The sequence below is a fragment of the Poecilia reticulata genome, linkage group LG14, assembly GCF_000633615.1.
Source record: "Poecilia reticulata strain Guanapo linkage group LG14, Guppy_female_1.0+MT, whole genome shotgun sequence".
NCBI classification, from domain to species: domain Eukaryota; kingdom Metazoa; phylum Chordata; class Actinopteri; order Cyprinodontiformes; family Poeciliidae; genus Poecilia; species Poecilia reticulata.
Window position 1 is genome coordinate 12,073,931 of NC_024344.1, and position 22,913 is coordinate 12,096,843.

Sequence of the window (22,913 nt, forward strand, 5' to 3'; positions counted from 1 at the left end):
GTTTTAAGTTGAACATCAAGAAACTATTTTTTTACTTTCTTCATCATTACATTATTGATTTCTGACGAGAACATTMAATTATCAAAAGATGCAGTTTCAGCGAGTAGAAATTATTAGAAATGGGTGATGTCCTAAAAATCAGGACATCACTGAAAATGTTTTTGATGATTAGATTTTTGTGCATTGATGTATATTCACCCCCCACTTCTCATAAGGCATCAGAAATAACATTTAATCTGTCACAAATATAAAGACACTGGACTCATGTTGTTCCGTTGTGAAAGGGGTCTACACTGCTTTCTGTTTTGTGGACATCTGACCAGAGTGTGGCATGTCTCCAGCCTACGTACCAGAGGTTTTGAAGAGATGAAAGACACTGATCACGTAATGTTAAGATCTGGAACAAAGACAGCAATATGGTACTCTAGTGATGCTTTGATTGCACCTCATGGGAGGCTTATAAGTGGCCAGGCTTAAACAAACAAGCTGATGTGATATTGGACTGTATCAGGCTTGGCAATGACTTGTCCTTCAACACATCTAAGATTTATCCCAATATAACAAGCTTTAAGTATCAAAATAAATAAATAAAAGGAAGTTGGCTGGTGAACTCACAATTTGAAAACTGCAAAGATAAATGAAAAGTGTTTATGGACTGACTGACTGACTGACTGACTGACTGACTGACTGACTGACTGACTGACTGACTGACTGACTGCTGCAGGCATTTGGACGTTGCTGAGTTTTCTCCAGTACTGGTTATATTTGCATGCCGTTTCTGGTGACTATTTCAGTTAAGTGCAGGGTGAGCTGAATGCTTTAATGGTATTAAAATATATTTGTTTTGTGTTAGACCACCTTTCTTTCTGCACTCTAGCCGTATAAGAAGCCTTAATGTTGCCAAGTAGCAGAGTTTAGTGACAGCTGAGAATTTTGTTTTGGTAACCTTATGAAGTTATGTTACAGAATATTGTATTGTAYACAAAAATATTTTGCATKTGTTCAGGTATGAAACAAGGCTGCAGTTGTTTGGATATAATACCAACCAGACTATGCCAGAAATKTTCAATATCAATATGCCCCCAGATTGAATACAAACAATGTATGTTAACACCAATTTTTAAAACTTTTTCAAGGAAACAAAAATATCGGTCACCACTGCCTCCACAGCAAAAAAAAAAAAAAGAAAAAAAAAAGGCTTTTTCTTGTAACAATGATAGTTTCCTGTTTTCTGAAGGGAAGGAAAGTTTTATTGCAACCAAGATAAATGTACAAACATTGGAATGTACATCACTGGAAAGAGTTGTTTACTCTTTGCATAAAGTTTGATGCCAAATACCTTTATGAAAAGTACAGGAGAAAGTTGTTTTGGGACTGTGATGACTAAAACAAGGCTTTTTCACTCTGCTTGATYTTTTTCCCAATCAATCCTTTAGACTCACAAAGTGTCTTGCAAAACCACTCCTATCCTTAAAATACAGATTTTTAGATTTTGTTACCTTTTGACCACAACCTTCTAATGTCTTTTTGGTGGTTTTATGTGATAAACTAACTCAAAGCACTGCAAAACCTTGAGGTAGACCTAAAAGGATGCAGTGATTTGTATCAAGCCCTCTAAGACAATCCCCTGTAGAACCACCTTGCTCTGATCAAAACCCACCTATACCGGGTTTGTGTTTACAGCTGTCATCCTCCAGGAATGTGAATCTTTGCCTCACTCTCAAAACTTTTACCCCCTCTAAGAACATTTTTTTTTCTGATCAAGTACCTATAAACGCCTTTCTACTTACTGTTGAAGAAGAGCATTCCAACATCATGATGCTGCCAGCACCAGGTTTCACAGTTGGAATTCTGCGTTGTACTTTTTGTTTCACTCTACATGTAGTGTATTACCCTTAAAGTTTAATTTTACTGGAGGAATTTTACAAAAGTGAAAGACGTTTCTCCAGAAAACTTTATAGAAAACCTGTTGCCATTAAACATGAATACCATGATTATTGTTCATATTAAACTCAAAATATTTAATAGGTACCTTCAATAAGACCATTAAAAAACACCCAAGCTCAGCTGGACCCGTAAAATCAAGATGAATCGGCATTTTGCACTCTCTTTCCAGCGTATTCTTTGAACTCTCTGGTCATCAGTGAATGGCTGTTCAGTGAAGGTACCCCCATTGTACATTTCAATCTTTGTCCCACTGTACATTGAAAGCCATTATTCACATACAGTGCAATGAGCGTTTGAGTCAGAGTAAGAGAATATGTGTGGTCAGCCCATTCTCTCCGTTTTCTGCTCAAAAGACACGATAACATCCAGCAACAGGCTCCATAATGAAAATAAAGCTATGCGCGCCGTGTCCTCTGATATTTATCCTCCTCTGAATATAAAAGCCTCAGACACTCCAAAGGTAAGCTCTTTTCGAAAAAAATAAAAAATAAAAATAAAATAAATATATATATATATATAAAGTTAAATTGAGCTGGAGATATTAGATATTTTGGCCTGATTTAAATTTACCTTTATAACTTATTGATTAATTTCAATTAACCACTAGGTGTTTAATTAATATGAAAAATATTCAGAATTTTATTATCATCTAACTCCTTATTCTTCCACATTTGTGAAAATGAAAAATTGAAGATAATTGAAATTATGTAAAAGTGGTGGTCCCTAGTTTTTTAAAAGAGATATTTTGTTAACAAATGTCTGCTAGTAATAATATACATCTTAATTATAATTTTGTCTTTATAAAATGCTGATTGTGGGAAATCATGAAGAAGATTACTCTGGAGTAATTGTTGACAAATGTTTCAGCTTCTGATCCACCCAAAAACAACAACAACAACAACAACAACAACAACAACAACAACAACAACAAACAGTGAGAGCTCTAAATATATTTCAAAGTCAAAGAGACGTCACACTTAACGATTTGTAATTCAATTTCAAAAACACATTACTAATTACATAGGGAAATTAAATGTTGCAGCTCAGACAATTTTCTTCAAAAACCTGTTGAAGATGCTGATGCCAGTGGGCAGGAGTTATATCTTGTAGCAGTCTGTGGTACAGCAGTGCTGAAGAATCTTCTGACTGAAGACACTCTATTGTTGTATAATAGTTTAATGAGGAGAGATTCTTCCTACTCACATAAACTTCTGTTTAATAATGATACAATAATCTGAAAGAAACATGGGCAGTTTGAGCTACAAAGTAATTTCTAAAAATAGTCTAACTGAATTTAATAGAGTTGTAAAAGCCCATTTGGTTTAGAGAAAGCATTTTTTTTTCAGTCTGCTCAGATAAATTAATGATTTACTGACTGTATCTATCTTTTCATATATGGTGTGTCCTTAGAAATGGGGGATTGGTCCATCCTGGGTCGGTTCTTGACAGAAGTTCAAAACCATTCGACTGTCATCGGCAAGATTTGGCTGACGATGCTGCTCATCTTCCGCATCATGCTTGTGGCCCTTGTAGGGGACGCAGTCTACAGCGACGAGCAGTCCAAGTTTACCTGTAACACCCTGCAGCCTGGCTGCAATAACGTCTGCTACGACACCTTCGCCCCCGTCTCCCACTTGCGCTTTTGGGTTTTTCAAATTGTCCTCGTCTCCACGCCATCAATTTTCTACATAGTGTACGTCTTGCAGAAGGTTACCAAGAATGAAAGTCCCGAGGTCAGGAAGGTGAATTCGATACCCAAGACCTCACCTTTGCTTGAATCAAAAGGACCTTTAAGAATTGATAAAGACACGATGCTGGATACTGGTAATCCTTATGATAATACTTCTGGAGAGGAGGACTGGAGCTCGCAGGAAGATGAATATGAGGAGAGGAGTCAGCTGGAAGGAGAAATGAAGGAAGTAGAGGAGGACCCAACTCAGCTCTCTAGTAAAGTGCTATTTATTTACATCATACACGTTCTGCTGCGCTCCATTATGGAAATAGTCTTCCTCATAGGGCAATACTACCTTTTCGGATTTGAAGTCCCACATCTGTTTCGCTGTGAGACCTACCCGTGTCCAAACAGAACCGACTGCTTTGTGTCTCGAGCAACGGAAAAGACCATCTTCCTCAACTTCATGTTCAGCGTCAGCCTTGGGTGCTTCGTCCTGAACATTGTGGAGCTGCATTATTTGGGATGGATTTACATTTTCAGAGTGCTGTTCTCTGCATGCTGCATGTGCTGTGACTCGGATAGGGAACCCGTACAACAGGTGGCTTTGTACTCTTACAGCAACCCACTGTTGCTCGAACTCAAGCATTCTTTGCATGGAAGAGTCGTCCTGCAGACCACCACGGCTGCGTCCAGGGACCCAAACCAGGTCCCATCTATCTCCTTTGAGACGGACTCTATTTTGGAGTGCACCTCGGCTAGGAATTTAGATGAAAGGGAACACAGAAAGGCTAGAATACACAGTGTGGCCAAAATACTACAAGGAAAAAAGTCTTGGCTGTGAATCCTTTTCAAACCCTTTCTGTTCTTTTGTTTAGATTATTATTATTATTTTTTACTTTTAGAGACAGAATTTTGTTAAGGTACAGACATGAAAAAACATGGGATTGTTTTGTACAGTATCCACCACATTTAGTAACTCCCACAGTAAATTACATCTTTTAAATAAATTACTCTTTTATTGCAGTCACATCTCTTAAAAATTTGCAAATCAATTGGAGTTCAAATAACAGTTKTGATGGTTGTTCAGAGAGTCTAGGAATTTCTAATTAGTAATCAATAACTTCATGTAGTATAAAAAAGACATGTTCTCTATTATAATATCACACACATAAACAGTGGTCAGATTACAATAGGCTTTCAGACACTAAAATATCAGGTGGGTTTGACATGAAACAATGGAAACAATATGTGGAAAAGCACTCAAATCTGTAATGCTAATTGTCATGATTGCGGGTAGAATGTTGGACCCAAATGCAGAAGGGAGAGGCATAGGGTAGATTAGTAATTTTAATAAAWATGCAGAACAAMAACTTACAAGAAATATCYGGGAGCCAGAGCAGAACAAAAACTATAAATCCAAGGAAAAGACAGCAGAGGACTGTCAGTGAATCAACAGGATATAACAGGAGGAACTATCAATGAGTGAGAGCAACAGAAGTGTGTAAGTACTGAGGAAAGTGAATGTGGAACAATTGACCTAGGCTGATTGGCTAGCTGACTGCAGGTGTGAGTGGAGAAAACAGACAGCAGGCTGAGGAAGAGAGAGAAAAGAAGGAGATCACACAGGGGACTTGAAAGTAGATTTACTTGAAAGTAAATCTAACACTAAAAAATGAGTAGACATAAAGAACAAATTTAAACTAGAGTTACATAACTAGACACAAGAAATAATTGTAATCAGCTAGAATCGCCAAGAAAGCACTGAACTACAGTCAAACAGAAACAACACTGAGCTAAACAAAGAACAAGACTAGGAACACAGAGTACTGAATCTATTTTAAATAAAAATACAGTGCACTCTGTCAGCTGACAATGAATCATCAATGGGTCTTTCTCTCGGATAATGACTGTCACCATATTGTAAAATGAACACAGAAATACTCTATCAGATAAAAAACCAAAACCAAAAAATCTTTCATTTTATCCAGGACTTTACCATCTGGCAATATCGTACAAAAAGTAGTTGTAAAATGTTATAGAAGAACTCAAAGTGCTACTTGTATGGAAATGGAAAGGAAACCAAAAATTCTGCCACTTGTCATTTTGCTAAAAGTTTATATATTTCTTAAGCTTTGATTTTTCTCCCTACTGAATAAATGTATCTAATTTATGTTTTTTTTTTCTGAATTTACTCTCACATGATATAACTTATTTCTGCAGTYATATTACCTTTTGCTGAAGAAACTAAAAACATCTAAATGAGTTGACTGTCAATCTTTAGATTGTAATTACATAAGTCATCTTAATTTGAATAAGCTTGTCAAGTAGTAATTATTGCTAATTTTGTTTCAWGTTCGGATATATCAGATTTCAAATGCATCTGTGACCGATATGCTATAAGAAAGAAAACTTAAGAATTTTTTTTTWAAACTTRTGACTTAGAATTAAAAAATAGCTTGTTGTTTTTTAGACAGAGAAATATCTGAACATTTTTTTTATTYTTAAAATTGTCATTTTCACTTCATATATGTTAAAAAAAGGAAATGACTAACAATAAAATAAAAAAACAGCTTTAGCAATAAGAAAAACAATGAAAAAACATAATTATGTTATCAAATATTTAATCTACTAAAAAAACGTCATGGTTGATTATTAATAGGCAAAACTCTATAGCAAGGGAAAAATCTATATCTACATTCTCTTGTTAAATAAATAGTCCAGAAGGGGTCACTGCTCTCTAGTGTGCACAGCGAYGCGTTCACGGGCAGATGAAAATGTTAAAGTTAGAATCAATWWAAAAAAATGACGAGCTAAAAATTTTGATCATCTCTTCTATTGTATACTGAGAATGAAAATGCAATTGCACTTTTATGCAACTGATATATAGTCTGCTTAAGCTTAAAGCTTAAAGTATGTTAATTTTAAAATATGCATAATAAATCCCCGAGCATCCCCCTTCCAGCGCCCCAACCACCCGAGGAGCCCACCAATAAACATAGACACATAGATAAACACGCACACAAAAAGAACAACACAATGACAATAAGAAATCATTGTAATTCCCAAGAGTTATTTACGTCAAAACTCAGTACTCTAAATTCGGAGTTTATGGTCGGTACATGAAGGCATCACGAGTACATTCCCTCACCTACTGACAATTAGAAGGAAAAAAAAAACATGCCGAAAACTTCTGGTAAGCCGACAGCGCTGTCACCTTTGAGCAGTCCCAGGTAGGTCGTTGTTAGACCTTCTAAACAGCATTTACTCTGTGTTAATTTTTATAACAGACATTTTTACACTCTGCTTCTAAGTGTTTCCTAAAGCCAGTGCTAAAGAATGAGGGCAAAGCAGCTTAAAGGGAGAGCATTATGGCCAAGCTGAGCACTTGTCAAAGCGCAAACAAGCGACACATGATGTACGGTGACGGATACGAGCTTCAAGAAGACTTGTCACTTTATGAAACTCTAAATGTGTCGAAATATTATGTTTCTTTATTTTACTGTATCTTGGGCCTCAAAGGACACGATTAAGTGTGGATTAAATGCGAAATTTGTTTGTGTTCACCCAAAACTAAAGTAGCTTTGCCATCTGTGCGTAGATGCATTAACGTTTAATTGTACTCCATCACTTTAGGGTGAGGCTGACAGTTTGAGAACGACGAAGATAACGTCAAAGCTCCTCTGAACAGTGTGTGTATCTAGGGCGACTTCAGATAAACTGTGTCACAGATGTGTAAGTGCACAGACAGAGAGGCTATTCCCCTTTTCTTTTTGTCTGTTCTTCCTAATGCATTTTGTGTCCTCAAAATTGTGTCCTTTGAGATCATTTTGTGTCCTCAATGTAAATACAGTTGATGCAGGAATAGGAAGTGTCATTTTATTGTATCACACAATCTTAAACAACTTTTTGTTTTTGCAACTTCCAGCTGTAACGTTGTTGCTTATACAGTCCATTATTCCTGACAACTTTTTATATCTTTGCCATCTCACAATAAAGTTCTTTGTAAATTATTGTATGCGATTAGACCAGTACAGAGTAGTGAATGAGTGAAGTAAAAAGAAAAATGTGAAATAGTTTTTAAAATTATAAATCTTAAAATTGTGGGCTATATTTGTATTCCAATGCATTTTAGAAGTAACCTAGTGTAAATAGTCTACTCTTATGTTGTTGTTGTTTTTTTTAATCTCAGGATAAAAAAACCAGCTGTTTTATGAATGAAAGAATGCAACCAAGCCATACCAAGGAACACACCAAAGTTCTGAAGTTTAAAGTAGAATTAGGTTCTAAAATGGCATTCCAAGCTTAGCAAATCTCAGAGCCTGGCTCAGTTTATCATCTGGAAATGGAAAGAGTGTAGCACAACTTTAAACCTACCAAGACAAGGCTTTCCACTAAAACGAATAAGCCAGAAAAGGAGAAAATTATTATAAGGAATTTATTCAGAGAAGCCTTCAAGAGGCCAATAAAAACTCTGGAGGAGTTGCAGAGAGCTCAGGTGGAAGAGTGTTGACAGGACATGGTGTGCTCCACATATGTAGCCTTAAAAGTACAGTGCTTAGATGAAAGACAAAGGTCAAAAGTTTATTTGCAGAGGGAGGCAGCATACATGTGAAAAAGGTATTCTAGTTAAAGGAGGCCAAAATTGAACACCATAATGAATATGCAGAGCACTGACCTGTGAGGGCTATTCTTCAACTAGAAAAGAAAACTGGTCCAAKACCTTTTAGGGGTGGAGTATAAATCCAAAATCACTTTTAAGGTTTTTATTTTTGAAAAATAATTATCATGTATTAATGCCCTTCCAGTTCATGCACTAATTCTGGGGTGCCCAAGTCYATTACTCAAGATCTACCATCCTGCAAGTTTTACATGCCTTCTTTCTCAAACATGTCTGAATCAAATGGCTCATCAGCATCTACTAACTCTGCAAAGGCTTGAAAATTATCCATTCAGGTGTGTAGCAGCAGAGATGCAACTAAAAGTTGCAGGATARTAGAGCTCAAGAATTTGACTTGGGCACCCCTGCTCTAGTTTGTGATAGTTTATAATGCAAAATCTTTCAAAAATGTATCATATTTTGTTGTTGTAATATGACAGAATAAAATCCTCACTATATGTTAATATTTTGGCAAAGCAGTAGCAACAAGCATAAATAAACTTTAAAGTAATTCAGATATGCTTGAATTATGTTTCTTTTAAGGCACCAGTTTTTTTTTTCCTTAGATTTACCAGGTTTTCCAGTAAGGCTTTGATTGGAACTGTGTGAATGTCAGTGTTTCCAGTAAAATTCTAAAAATCTCATATTCTTTTTTTCTTTTTCTTCTTACTTGACTTCTCATCCATAGCATATGCTCCCTCATATTTTTCACAAGACTCTGATGCAAAAATTGGACCCGCTTAAACAAATTAATCTGCTGAGTAACAACAAAGAACCTAAAGCATGTTTCACCTAATCAAGAAAGACAAGGAGAAGGAAAAGGAGCTGGGCAAAAAGGAAAAGAAGGACAAGAAAGAGAAAAAAGAACGGATGTCCCAGTCAGAGTTGAAAAGCCTGGAAGAGATAAGCATACGTAGGGGGTTCTTCCATGTGAACAGAGCAAGCACCAAGAGGCAATCTAGGGCCAAGCTGGAGATCTCGAACCCTATTCCAATTAAAGTGGCTAGTAACACAGAGCTTTCTCTGACAAATGTAGAGAAAGATCATCTTCCCAATACCCAGGAGCCTGATGCAAGACAAACGTCTGGAAGTACCTCTGAAGATCAGATTTGTAATCAAGTGGAACCTCAGCGCTGCTCTGTAAAGGAGAGGGCAGCTAAATTTGGGGAACTGGCTAAGACCAATTCATCAGTGAGTCAAAGGCAGGCAACTATGAGTCAAAAGAGTATAGATGGTAGCAACCCAAGTCTCTCAGATTGGAGCAGGTCTACCTTCAATTCAGTGTCCTTTCCCAACCCAAAAGGCATGGCTAAGGTTTACATTCCTGAGATTGTAGAGAAGACCTTCCCTGGCATAGACCTTCAGTTGCCTGTGCTCATCACTCCACCAGTACCAGATCCAAGAGAGCTTGAGATTCAGAGGCGAAACACTGGGGACTTCGGCTTTTCTTTGAGGAGGACCACCATGATTGAGAGACAACAGGACGGAAGCGTGTGCCGGCGAGTTGTACATTTTGCAGAACCAGGCGCAGGTACCAAGGACTGGGCTTTGGGCCTGGTGCCAGGAGACAGGCTTGTGGAAATCAATGGAATCAACGTGGAGAGCAAAAACAGGGATGAAATTGTGGAGATGATCCGTCAGTCAGGAGAGGCAGTCCGGCTAAAGGTGCAGCCGATTTTGGAGCTTAGCGAGTTGAACCGCAGCTGGCTGAGGACCATTCAAGCTCTGCCCAAAGATATCTTCGATGTGAGTACAATTTCACACCTACTATTCCAAGTCCTTTCCTGTTTTTACCTTGGGCTATAATTATGTGATGGGTCTTGTCATTCCTACTTGGAAGAATTCCTCTGTACTTATCCAAAGTAATTGGTCAGTGCACTCTTTTAACCATGTGGTCTATAAACCCAAATATCAGATAACCTACAGTATTTACTCGTCAACATCATTTCTTTTGTCATCATGCATCTATTATTGATTAGGGACGTTGTCAGATGTCAGAGAGGCTTCTATCTCAATGTAGTGTCACATTTCTTCATCACAAATCATTAAGAATGTTCTGGCATTGAGAATACCCAAAGGCAAAGCATTTATTATTTTTTTCCTTTTCTTCCTTTTCTTCCAACAAACACAATTACATTTTAAATGTAGTTCGGATGCATTTGTTGACAAATTAAATTTGCTGCTGGATGTAGCTTTTTGTGCCATATGATTTTTACATTTACAAGAAGGTTTTAAATGTTTAGTATAAGAAATTTTTATGTTATATCAATAAGATCCATGGTCTGCATGAAAGGATCTTAAACTCATTTTAAAACTGACTTCAGGCCTGGAATATGGAGTTAATGAACTAATAATTGAGGATATAGAACATTAAAAAATTAAGCATTTTTGGATTTGCCGTGTTGTTTTCCTGAGTCAGTTATCAGTATTTAAGCAAGAAAAAGATCCCCATCCCTTCATCTGTTATTTTTCTTCATGTCTAGATAATGGGTATAACTGTTATGACACCAGTAATGTGATTTTTGTGCTCGCTTGTATGGGGGAGTGTCTAGCGTGTGTGTATGGGTCTGTTTTGAAAGAGAGAATGTGTTCGGGTGTACATATAATCCCCCTGCCAGCCCCCCATCCCTTTGAGACCAAACAATGGGACGCTGAAAGAAACAACGGCTCGAACGCCACCACAGCCGATGGCCATATGGTCTGGTAAGACTTGGCTGGCGGCCCGTTCTGAGCTCTTTTCTCCAGTATAATTGTGGGCAGCAAGCAGAGGGCCATTAAGTTAAACTCTTTATTAGCTGGCACARCAAACACCTTAATTTGCGCTTGGTGCTGTTTGTTGTCCTGGCAGAAARGTTCAGAGAACAGGCTTGTCTTGRCCTGGTAGTATGCTATTAAGTCAGTTACATCAAGAAAGTTGGGTGAATTTGGTGAGTTTAGTTTGATGTACACACTAGAAAATACATGTACAGCGTACATTTGCTGTTTTTAAAGAGCTGTTTGTCCTTTTCTACGTTATCCACATCCAGCCTGTCTAGCTAATTATGAGACAGGGCAAATGAAAGAAAATGTGCTTGTGAGGGTGACCCAGAACCAACAGAACTATTTATAGGTAGTTATAATAAGAACATGTTCTGAATCTGGAGCTCTGCTTCTCAAATTTGATTTGTGAAGCTTTTCCATGTGGTATTTTATTTGTTTTTGTTGTTTTATTGAAATGTGATTAACTGCCTCATGTACATGCGAAGATTGATGATRCTCTCTTGTGTGTCTGGTTGACATGGAGCTATAGCCAGATGATGATTGCAAGCAAGCAGTGACTTTGTGGAACGACTTTGTCATCAATGTGACGTTGCCCAGCAACCACTGTAACTGCAGGGAGAATACAATAATAATAAGCCTGTTACTGAACAAAAAGTGGCTGGACTGGTATCAGCTAAGCACCTGCTCTCTTGCGCTGCACTGTCTGTCCCTTTTTTTTTCCTTCTCTGCTTCATCATCATATGGTTTTTGATTACAACTCTGGTCTGCTTTTGGCTGCTTAATGCCCCTCTTAGTTTTTCTCACTAATTTATCATCACTCTTCCCTTCTCCCCTCAAAAATTAAATCTTTTTCTCAATCTAAATCCATCAAGCTCAAAATAAGTTCTGCATTATCTGATAAGATTAACATATTTGTCATTCTTAAAAAGTCAGTAGCAGATCCCCAACAACTGTTTTACTGCTCTGGAGGCAAAAAGAGAGGCTAAAYTTGATTAAAGTAGTTTWAATTTTTTGTATTGGCTTGTTGTATTTTAAGCTGTAACATCAAACACTTTCCTGCTGAATGTTTGAGCCAAAATCCATTTGAAATGACTTTGTTTTTTTWATTTATTTAGTAATTATTTTGTTGTTTTGGTCCACATATCTGCATAGCTGCTTTATATTATACTCCGACATTTATAATGCATTTATATGAGGTCTGGTGTTGTATAGTTCACAAGTGRTTTTAGAAGACAGAAATTATTAAATGCCGTCATGTCTTCCACAACCTGTCTAGTCAGGTTGTATTATCCCCATTGTCAGTGGGCGGATACAACAGAGGAAGTAGTTTCAAACAGGAATTAGAAACGGGAGGAGTTTATTTGTATAAAATGACCTGGTTTATGACAAATCTTAAAAACACGAGATCATTCTTTTCTTTCTATTCTATTGAACTCATACGTAAAAAGAGTAAGCGAAATTGGATGCTTTTATTTTCTGTCTTCACAGCAACAGGAACTAAACATCACATACTGTGTGACAGATACCYGACATTCCAGGGTGTGTTACAGACACCCATTAATTTTCCCTGAGTTGTATTTACTTGCTTGACACCTACTTTTCTTGTTGGCAATTAGGAACTATGTTTGTACTGCATGTACATCATTAGTTTTACCACCAAATGTGTGAGAAAATGTTCATGCTTTAGAATCAATTCTTATTTTTGATCTCTGGTTAGACTGGAAGACGTAACTTTGTGTTACACATTTTAATGTAGTTTGAAATTATAATCACTTTAATTCTATTAGTTTGGAATCCACAACACAGGTATTTAGCAAGTCAATCACGCCCAATTTATATTCAATTAATTTCAATTTAAAAGTATTTAATTAAATGTTATTGCTCATATTATTCATGTTTCTTCAAAAAGTTGTAGAGGCTGTTGACTGTGGGCAGGAAGGATGTCCTGTAGCGGTCTGTATCGCGGCAGTTCTGAAGAAGCCTCCAATTGAAGACACTGTTGTGTGACTGTCTCACGAAGAGGATACTCAAGGTTGTTTTCTTTATTTTTAGGAAGAAATAATCATGACCACACCATAATCATCATTGATTCCACAGTCATGCCTTGAACAGAAGCAACCTGCTTTAACAGGTTGTTTAGCCTTTACAAGGATAAACAACTGATGTTGTTGCCCCAACAGATGATTTCAGAAAAGATTACGCTCTCTACAACAGACTTATAGTAGATATGCAGCATCTTGCTGCGAACTCCAAAAGACCTAAGCTTCCTAAAGACGTGAAGTCTGCTCTGTCCCTTCCTCTAGGTACTATGGTCACTGTGGCTCCTGCAGTTCAGTTTGTATTCCTGGTGAACACCGACTGTATTTATAGTCCTCAACCACCTTCACTTCACTTTACTTCACTTCAGCCACCCTTGAATAATTAAAACTTAGGCCCCCCTGTAGAAACACTTAGAACTGCCTATTTTCAGTAGTCGACACACCACATGTAACCTAATATGCATTTATACGTACAATGAAAAACATCCTGGCACTACTGCAGAAGCTAATATTGTCAATCCTCGTTATTTCCATTATTGGGTTACTGTCAAACAGCATTAAGGACTTCAGCTCCTTGACTGGCTACTTTGTCAGTGCTAGCAGTAGCATTGTGCCAAGTTCCATGTTCCCAAGCTGCAATTTCTCTTGAATGTTTCAGGAATGCACTACAAAAAAAATTGGTGAATTGGTGGATTTCTGCGAATAAGTTGGAGTTGTTTCACAGAAAAATTAGGAAATACTGAAGTATGAATAGGCAGAGGTCCACTATATAATCAAAATCAGTTCATTTTAAAATGCGATTTGATAAAAAAAAAACAAGCTGTCTATTATCCTGAGCTACTATATGGTAATGATGAAGGGGAACCACTCCTTTTTGGCAATAAGAGCCCTGCAGCACAACCCGTTGTGTAGATAACTGTCAGTTGAGGCTTCCGTTGGCTCAGCACTATTTTACTGCTGCGACTCACCATGCTGGTACATGCTTCTGTACTTTATCCCTGAGACATTAACCTTGCATACAAGAAAAGTGTAAAGTCTGCTGTTAGTCTTCACTTTATGTTACAGTTCATGAGCCAGGTAACTAAATTCAAAGTACGGAAGGGCTTATCTGGGTCAGAATCAGTGGTTTCTGTGCCGTACAGTGTTTAATCTTTACTCAGTGCAAGCCATGTGTGGACAAATAGTCCACACATTGCTGCATCCCAGTAACAGACTCAGGGGGATTAGCAGTCTGTGCTAGACAGAGCAGGAATGCTGCATGTGTGACTGGATACTGCTCGCTGTTAACATTCAAATGTATGGGCTTAGCAGGAAAATTTATCCTATTTTATCTGTTTGGAGCGTTTTGCAGGAAGGCTTAATTTTTGCACATGGTTGACTGGACATTTGCATTTAAATGTAACGCCAGATGCCTTTGCTTTTATCATGTCTAAAATGCACTTGATTTGATCACCAGATAGCTGATGTTCAGATGTTTGTGAATAATGTGCTTGATTGGGTTGATTCATTCCTACCTAGTTCAGCCAGTTTTTGTGTTTCCTTGTCTTTGTTTCTCTTCTGCGTGCCAAGCTGACATTGAGGTAAATATCCGCCTTTTAGTCATTCCTCCCTAAATGAGGAATGACCTAACTGGTTTTACAACAATGACGTTTCAGACATTTTTTTTTTTTCTTTAGAGACCGCATAGGTAGGTTTAACTTTAATGCTAATTAGTTAAATACATTACTAATAAACTTTGGGATGTCGTGTTTGGTTGTTCCTTTTCATGCAAAAAAGCAACACAGCATAGAATGTGGGTCAATAGAGTGCTAAAGCAGACCCTGCTGTGAACTGTAGGTTTATAGCTCCCTCTTGTGGTTTTAAATATCAAGTAACCAACATGTCATACAATTTAAAGATGTATTTTGGCCTTGGGTAAAATAATTTCCGCTGTTTTTTATGACTTAAAAAGCCTCTTACTGAAATATCCTCCCATTAAAGTAACCAGATATGTGTTGTTCCATTGTTTTGTTTTTGTTTATAAGAAGTTTCTGGGAGGCTTAAAAATGTTTAAGCACTGCTTGATTAGTAAGTCTTTATTTTGGATTCTTTGTCACGAGGAGGGCAACGTGGCAGTGAGATAAGGCGGTAGCAGTAGTTTTGCAAACTATTAATATCCCCTCTGTATTTCAGCAGCTGTCCCTCTTCCATCCCCCAGCCTGGCTCTTCTCACATTACTCCCCCCTGCTCTCTATCCCTAAACCCCCAGTCTCACTGTGCAGCTCGGACTATGTCCCCACCCTTGAGATCACCCTCCCTCTCGGGGCTTTGAGTGTGCATGCTCCCGTCAGATTCAGGTCTTACCCTACCTTTAGGTGTGACTGGACTGCTCCGGCGTCTGAGGCAAGATCAGAAGGTTAACCAGGCCCAGAGAGGAGGTAATGGGTTTGAACCTCTGGCAGATTGAGTGTGCTGTATGAGTGGGGTGATCTTCTCAGGGCTAACCTCTAGTACTTCCATTAGAGCTTTGATAGGGTCTCAGAATGGCCTCCTTTGCTACTCAACCTACTATTTATAGGAGTGGACGCTGATGAAAGCAGGGCCTGAGATGGTGGAGTAGTTGCTGTGTAGCTAATTCTTCCTGTGGTATCACCATGTTGTAGTTTAACTTTTGAGAAACTGCTGGAAGTTCTAAAAATCTTTAGAAATTATACACGTCTGTAATTACTATTATATACTGTTGCGGTTTTTGTACTGTTGGAAACATCTTTTGTGTCGTTTCCTCTGTCATGGATTACCCAATTTGTTCTATTCTTTTTAATAGAACAAATCTAATATATGATACATTTACTGCATTGACATAATTTCATCATTTTATTCATGTTTTTTTTTTATTCTCAGTGCTTTACAGTCTCTCTGATCTTTTGCCGAATAACCCGTTGTGCTGAAATAAAGTCTACAGTATTCCATGGCTTATCCCTGAACTTTATTTCTTTTTCATTTTAGCCACAACCTTCATCCCTTCTTCTCTGGCTGACTCCCATTTTCTCCCTCATTCCATTATTTTGTTCTCCATATTCCAGTGTAAATCCATGACTTCTGGCCTGTCACCATGGCGTACAGATCACGCTTCTCCTTCTGGGAGCAAAAGGTGTTTCACCTCTGCATCATGTTAATTGTTGCCTGTACATAAATATTAATTCTGATGTGTAGAGTGTTGGTTTGCATAGTGTGATCATTCTGTTTTATGTTTGGCTATGTCTTTTTATATAGGCTAAAGTTGAGAACAAAGCAGAAGTAAGTTGTCTTTCAGATGCATGTGTTGCCAGCACGTATTCATTTAATGTCTGCTTGGTTAAATATAACAATGAGCTATATTGAAATAATTTGGAGTGGTTTTGAGAGTTTAGCTTTTCATTTGAATGTTTAATGCAGTTTCTTGTTAAAACATTGTTTTTGTTGACAGAACTGATAATGGCATGTTTGTTTGTGAGAGGTTTTACACCTTTAAAAAAATTATCCAAACAATCTGACAAAAAAGGGGGTAATTTAATTGCTAAAGTTCTAATGTCACATGTTTTGGTGAAATAAATTGTTTCTCTAATGGATGGAACATTTAGATGCACTGATTAGTATTTTGTGCTCAATTTCTGATGAATACTTTTGCCAAAACCTTGTCTGGTTCTGATTTCAGTTGAGTAAAATATTGTAAGCAATTACATTCTTTGTTCTGCTTTGTGGAAAAAATGTCAAAATAATATCTCCTAACACTAATCCTAAAATAAAATAAAACATTAATCTTCACTGATGCTGAAGCTGGTTGAGCCTTCCTAGTCATTAAGAACTACAAGATCGAAGAGTGTTGTCAGTATGTTGGCATAGTAGTGTTCAGATAAGATGTGATTACTGATCAGAAAAAAAWTTACATTTTTAGTTTCTGACCAGCCAATCACCATTTAGAGCCAGTCAAGTTTTAAATCCAACACCAACCAATTTCTTAGTGCACCTCTATTAATTCCTTAAATGCAAAGCATGAACAATCAATTAAGGATTATATTAGAGTCATTGACCCTTCACCCTAATATTTGCAAGCTGGAGCACTTTTCTTTACCGCTTTTATTAGTAAGTAGATTTTTTGGGGCTGTACTGCCACCAAGACTGTTATTCAGAAAAATTACTTCTCAATATGCATGTGCATATCAATTTAAACTTTCCCATTAACTTTTAAATTTGAAATTGTTGGGCTGTGCTGAATTCATTGGCCTGCCAGAATTACTTGACCGCAAGTTTAAAATATGCAAATTAAAGTCCAGCTTAGAGTTCCATTCAGAATAATCTCCTTGAAACTTTCTCAACTCGGAACCCGCCCCAAACTGAAAGTTTTTTTCTTCTTCCTGTGTTAAACACCAATGGAATAATCTATACCATCTTGCTCTGCTTCTGTCCAGTCTGACAGTAGTCAGCCTCAGTCAGTCACTAATCCTGTCGCTGACACAGCCAGTGGTCCACAACTGACTCCATCATCAGCTGAAGGGTCCAAAAGTAACGGTGCCATGGTGGGACCGGATACTCCTGAGCACGAGGAGAGCACTGGTGGTAAAAAGGTGATACGAGTTGTGAGGAGAGTTGTCAGGCGAGTGGTGCCTGCTGGTACAGAAGAGCAGAGTCAGCCCACAGCGTCAAATACGACTCTAACAAAACCTAAGGCTGCTGGAGAGGACAAGGATGACATATCTGTGGGACTGGCCAGTTTGATGGGCAGAGTTCGAACCAAGGAGCACCGACTTCGCACCCGCACTCTGGACCGCAAAGAGGATACAAAAGAGGAAGTGAAGCAGCAAGAAGAAGAGGAGGAGAAAGAGAAGGCAGAAGAAGAGGAGGTAAAATCATCAGTGGAAAAACAAGAAGAAGTCTCATCTGTTGCACCAACTGCAGCTCCAAACCCAGTGCCACCAAAGGCAAACCCCCTCACCCCTCCACCAGGTTTTTTACCCCCTCCAAAACCAAATTCTTTGGTGCCACCTGCTGGTTTCATTCCTGCACCCAAACAGAATCCATTGACTCCACCACCTGGTTTTATCCCTGCCAAACTGACCAGCCTAGCACCTCCCAAACAAAATCTTTTGATGCGACCTCCAGGGTTCATTCCTGTTCCAAAGACGGATCCTCTGGCTCCTCCTGCGGGCTTCATCCCAAAGCCTCGTCTGTTTGGTATAAAGAAACCAGAGGTATTGAGTTAACATGTGCATGCTTGCCTTTTTCTCTGTGTGTAGCATGCCTTTTAATAATGACACACAAGGAAATCATCACGTAGATACAACATACAACGTCCTCCAACATCAACTTGAACAGAATTGTAATGTTTTATTTCTCATATGGAATTAGTTTGTGTAATCTTTACTGTTAGCAAAATCACTTTCACAAGATAGTCTTTACTTCATAAAAACACTTGGTATAACAAAGATACCCGGAGTGATTAGAAGCAGAGGGCATGCACAAGCTCATGATGAGGCTTCATCAGTGTGTACTCATTTCCTGCACTCTGGTTGTCTGGACAGTTCAAACTGTCTGCGAGCACTGAGCTGTGACTCATTACCATCACTTTCTGCCAGAATAGATATAGGGCTTTGTTCTGTCTGCCATAGACAGGTAAGTAATGCCTTTAAATATTTCTTAAGGCACATTTTTAAATAATAAAAACAAAAACACTAGTGGGGTTCTCTGAAGTAATTAGTTGCTTTTGTCATACATTTTATATTACCTTTTGAGAACCAGAAACAATGCATTTTGTACATTGTTCAGGCTTATGGGTAAATAATTTTAGTTTAGTTCAATCATTTATTAGTTTCATTTTTGACATAATTTGCATTGCCATAGATGTCCATGAAATGTGGAGTACAATGAATAATTGGCCCACAAGGCCAGACTCCAAGTAAGTTACCCCAGAAATGTGCCATCTTRGTAAGATACCGGTAAATGGTGTTACATAGGAGCAGCATTACCAAGGCTTAAATTGTTATTTCAAGGCTTATTCTGCTCTTTAGGAGAACCACTTCAGTGTCTAGCAATAGCACATCTTATGGAAATGGWCAGCTCATTATTTTCTTTTGCCGACAGCTGTAGTGAGGATGATGTGATCGGATGTGACAATGAGCATTGTCCATATTTGTGGTTGCATTTTAAGAGCACAAAGTTGACCCGTGCCTCAAAGCTATTTCTATTGAGCCAGAAATGCATCAACATTTTATATATGTTTTAGCAATCTGTTTAATACACTATTGACTGACTAACAACGTCATAGTTTTGGATATTTATTTAGAAACATTTGAAAATATGCTTACTGGTAAGACACATTCTCTGGATTGACATATCATGATTCTCTGTCTGCATTGGGGCAAGTATTAATGTTTGGTGCAGAAGTGATAATGGTGTAGGTTGCAGCGAACGGTAGCTTATAAGGTGTCTGATATAATCTTGTCGGCAGACAGAAGCAGATATGGGGCAAAACTGAATATACCTCTTTATGTGCTAAAACTGTGTACAAGTGTGTTCCATTGAAGTAATGTCAGTGGGAAACCTGTATAAATTTTGTTTGTTTGTTTTGAGAACCATTCATTTCCATAATGCACTTCAATCAATTGTATCAAAAAACTTTGTAGAATCAACAAAGTTACAGAGAGTTTACTAAGTCTTAAGTCAAATTCACATCTTTTTAAGAGATTCCTCTTGCTGAATACTGGGTGTTACAGTGGCCAGTAGATATGCAAAGTGTTGATTCAGTTTAGAAGGCTTTATTTACAATAGATCTCTTTATTTTTATATCCAACATTATCCTTAAATTGCTTTAATTCTTAAAGTTTTGGTAAATTCTTATTTTTTAAGWAGGGTCATTACAGGCGCATAAATAGAAAAAATAAAAATGCGTTCGTTTCCGCAGCTCTTGTCCCTTTATGACTTCTTAAGAACTAATTTCGATTAACTCCGCTCTGGTTCCTTGGGAAGAACATCCTGCATGTTCAGCTAAGGCTTGTTTAAATTTTTTAAAATTACCCTCAAGAAATTAGCAGCAAATTGTTGTTGATACAAAACAGATAAAAGCTGTGAACCATTTTATTCCTTAACTGCACCTCCTAATGAAACAATTTTCTTTAACAGCCATGTTCATTTCCTGATTGAATCAACTGGAACACCAAATTGCATGGGAGTAGCAGTAGTTGATGGTAGCTGTTTTAGACTAAGGTTAAAATAGAATGCAGCCTAAAACATAATTGCCAACTGTACTGCCATTGCCTCATCTTAATGTCATCTCTGTGTGCGCATGTTTTTCTCTGTGTGTTTGTGAATATTTGCATAAATGATGTAAGGTAAAGGAGAYGTCTTGCTCCCCTGCGATGCCCAACGGTAAACCATCCCCTGCTGCACAGGAGAATTCTGCTGCAAAGGTACACATTACAGTGTGTGCTTTTCACATTTAAAAGTACTACATATTTTTCTTTTTCACCATATTCTTCTATTTACTATCAGTTATCAGTTTTTCTTCCAGCAGACAGTTACACAGGTTTCTTTTGGTCCATTAACCTTACCTTCTGGCTATGGATTTGCAATTGTTGCTGCTCGATTTTAGGCTCCTGAGCTGATTCCGTCTGAGGAAGACCACAAGCGTGTCAGGAAGATCTTCACGCTAGACGGCAATAATGTAACTTATCTCTGCCCTGTTGCTGGTCTTTATTCGGCATGCTTGGTCGGGGCTTTTCTGACTACTAGCTTGACTCCGCTGCTTGCTTATCCAGAYGGAAGGCAATTTTTCTGACAAGCTTTCAGATTCTGGAGTTACTCTGYCAAAGGACAYAAGTCATATAAGGTTCCTATTACTGAATCCTGACACCAAAAATATGAATCTATAATTTTTGCCMATTTTGGATCACACAGTTACAGTTAGAAGTTTACATGCGCATGTCACAGGCATCGATATCAGATAAATTTGGACATTTCAAATATTTGGTACAATATTCATGCTGCAGAGAGGGGCTGTTGTAAGTTGTAACACAGAGGCCAAATTATTGMCATATAAGATGTTTGGGGTGGCTATTAGTTTTGGTCTTGTCATTTCTTTGGTTTTCTTCTTGCAGTTAAGCACATCAATACAATGTACTTGTCAAACTTTGTATAGATTTTGTCTCTTTTTTTTTKTGGAAAGCAATATAATGGTGATTTGCACAATTCTTCACAGCTGTGAGTTTTCTAAAATAAAATTGACAGTGGGGGAGCACAGGAGTTGTTGTGTGGTATTGACATCAGCACTATGCAAAAATAACTTGGCTTRGAAGTCTATGTACCGTTCTTTTGGGAACAGTAATGGCGAATTACTGGCCTGTTAGATGAGCCAGTGCTCATCTAACACTGAAGCATTGGCTTGTTCGATGAGCCAGTGCCTCAAATTTAAATATATATCCCTCACCTCTTCTTCTCGGAAATKATTTCTAATTATTGTTTACGGTTTGAAATCCTGTTTCTTGTTGGTCACACACCATACCTACATCACTTTCCCGACCCTCAAAGCTTTCCTTGGGGTCAACACTGTAGCAACCGTCAAACGTGATGGTCACAGTATCAATTCAGTTTGCACCAGACTGACAACAGGCTTGTCAGTATTACCTGAATGCTATTGCTTTCAAGAGGTGTGTCTGTGGCACAACACCAAGTAGTTTAAATGAACATTACCATTTCTGAGTAGAAATAAATACGGACCTGCAATTAAACCAAAATTTGTATTGATGATYCTAAAAAAGTATGTGGTTTCTCTCAATAATAAATTCAAGTTTGTTCACCAAAGTCTTGATTTTAAAAATCAGTGACTTGTGATCAACCAGCTATGGAAAACAAACTGTTAAATGCATTATTAAACACCCCAAGTTTTTAGTATTCATGCCCATGATGATTGTATGAATCTTCTGACTACTAAACATAAATGCTTTCTAGATTTACGGTTTAATAACTACATAAAATGGGAGGAAATGAGAGTGGTTCTGATAATCTTTGGATCGTTATTTGTTGGTCATTCTTTTGTAACATCTCTTATATCAAATGTATTGTATTATGTATTTTTGTGAAGTAGCTACACTATGCTGATTTAACTATTTTGCCACTTCTGGATGTTATGGCCATGAACTGCGATCAGTTATATGTGTGTYTAAAGTGCAAAGAGCCCTTTCTGCTCATCATTTCTTCTTTCTTTGACATCCAAAAGTCTGATTTTTCTTTTGTTTTTTTGTGGATCCTGCCTTGCTCCTTTATGTTTGCTCTCTGCATGGTTAGAGGCCCAGAGGCCAGAGAGTTTCTCAGGTATGGCTGGTTTTACTGTGGACTCTGTTCACTCCTTAGGGCATTGAGTGCTGGAGTCAAAGCATGTTTTCCTCCACTGACCCCTCTGTGGCCTATGTTTCCCTGCCTGCCTGCTGATCTTTGACTTCCTGCTGTGTTCTTGGTTTGTGCAGAGGCTTGAAAAGTACTAATATGACATRAACCAATGGGAGAGAGGAGGGGCAGTTGGAATTCTCCTGTCTAGGATTCTTGACCAAGTTTAAGAAAGTGTCATCAAGGTTATATTTACATCGGTTCATATTGCATTGTGTACAGTCTTTGAATGCACATGTGCATTAAGTATTTCCAGTATTAAGCTGGAAATGGCACAGTCTTATTTAATCAGAGTAGTGTGTGAGATAAAGGTTATTTTCAGAATTAATGTAGTAATAAATCTTACAAGCAAAAAGTAAAACATAAACACACTCAATATTCATGCTTATTCATTTATTTACACTGTAAAACAATAAAATATCAGATTAAACAGGCCGTTTCA

General features: G+C 37.8%; 2 protein-coding genes and 1 long non-coding RNA gene across 8 annotated transcripts in view; all 3 read left to right on the forward strand.

Annotated features, from left to right (window-relative positions):
• The first annotated feature begins 2,351 nt into the window (after positions 1 to 2,351).
• Positions 2,352 to 4,956, forward strand: LOC103475884 (gap junction delta-2 protein). The gene is made up of 2 exons (XM_074186872.1): positions 2,352 to 2,407; positions 3,358 to 4,956. Exon 2 carries the CDS (start codon positions 3,360 to 3,362, stop codon positions 4,461 to 4,463), a length of 1,104 nt encoding a protein of 367 aa, XP_074042973.1. The 5' UTR covers positions 2,352 to 2,407; positions 3,358 to 3,359; the 3' UTR covers positions 4,464 to 4,956.
• A 1,791-nt stretch (positions 4,957 to 6,747) lies between these two features.
• LOC103475883 (unconventional myosin-XVIIIa-like) overlaps positions 6,748 to 22,913 on the forward strand; it is an 84,096-nt gene continuing 67,930 nt past the window's right edge. For 3 of the 6 annotated variants that reach the window (XM_008427832.2, XM_008427827.2, XM_008427829.2), the window contains exons 1-2: positions 6,748 to 6,852; positions 8,968 to 10,025. In XM_008427832.2, coding sequence (XP_008426054.1) covers positions 9,063 to 10,025 — 963 coding nt within the window. In that variant the 5' untranslated portion in view covers positions 6,748 to 6,852; positions 8,968 to 9,062. Of the gene's footprint in view, positions 6,853 to 8,967; positions 10,026 to 17,517; positions 18,286 to 20,421; positions 20,500 to 22,372; positions 22,400 to 22,913 lie in introns of those variants that run through there. The other 3 variants (XM_017308670.1, XM_017308671.1, XM_017308672.1) reach the window with 3 other exon arrangements.
• LOC108166891 (uncharacterized) lies at positions 15,245 to 16,455 on the forward strand. The gene is made up of 3 exons (XR_001777301.1): positions 15,245 to 15,495; positions 16,141 to 16,208; positions 16,331 to 16,455. It is a non-coding gene; the product is annotated as an uncharacterized LOC108166891 (long non-coding RNA).

Bases quoted from the DNA above. Each gene is read 5' to 3' on its own strand.
- LOC103475884 (XM_074186872.1), top strand. From the start codon at position 3,360: ATGGGGGATTGGTCCATCCTGGGTCGGTTCTTGACAGAAGTTCAAAAC.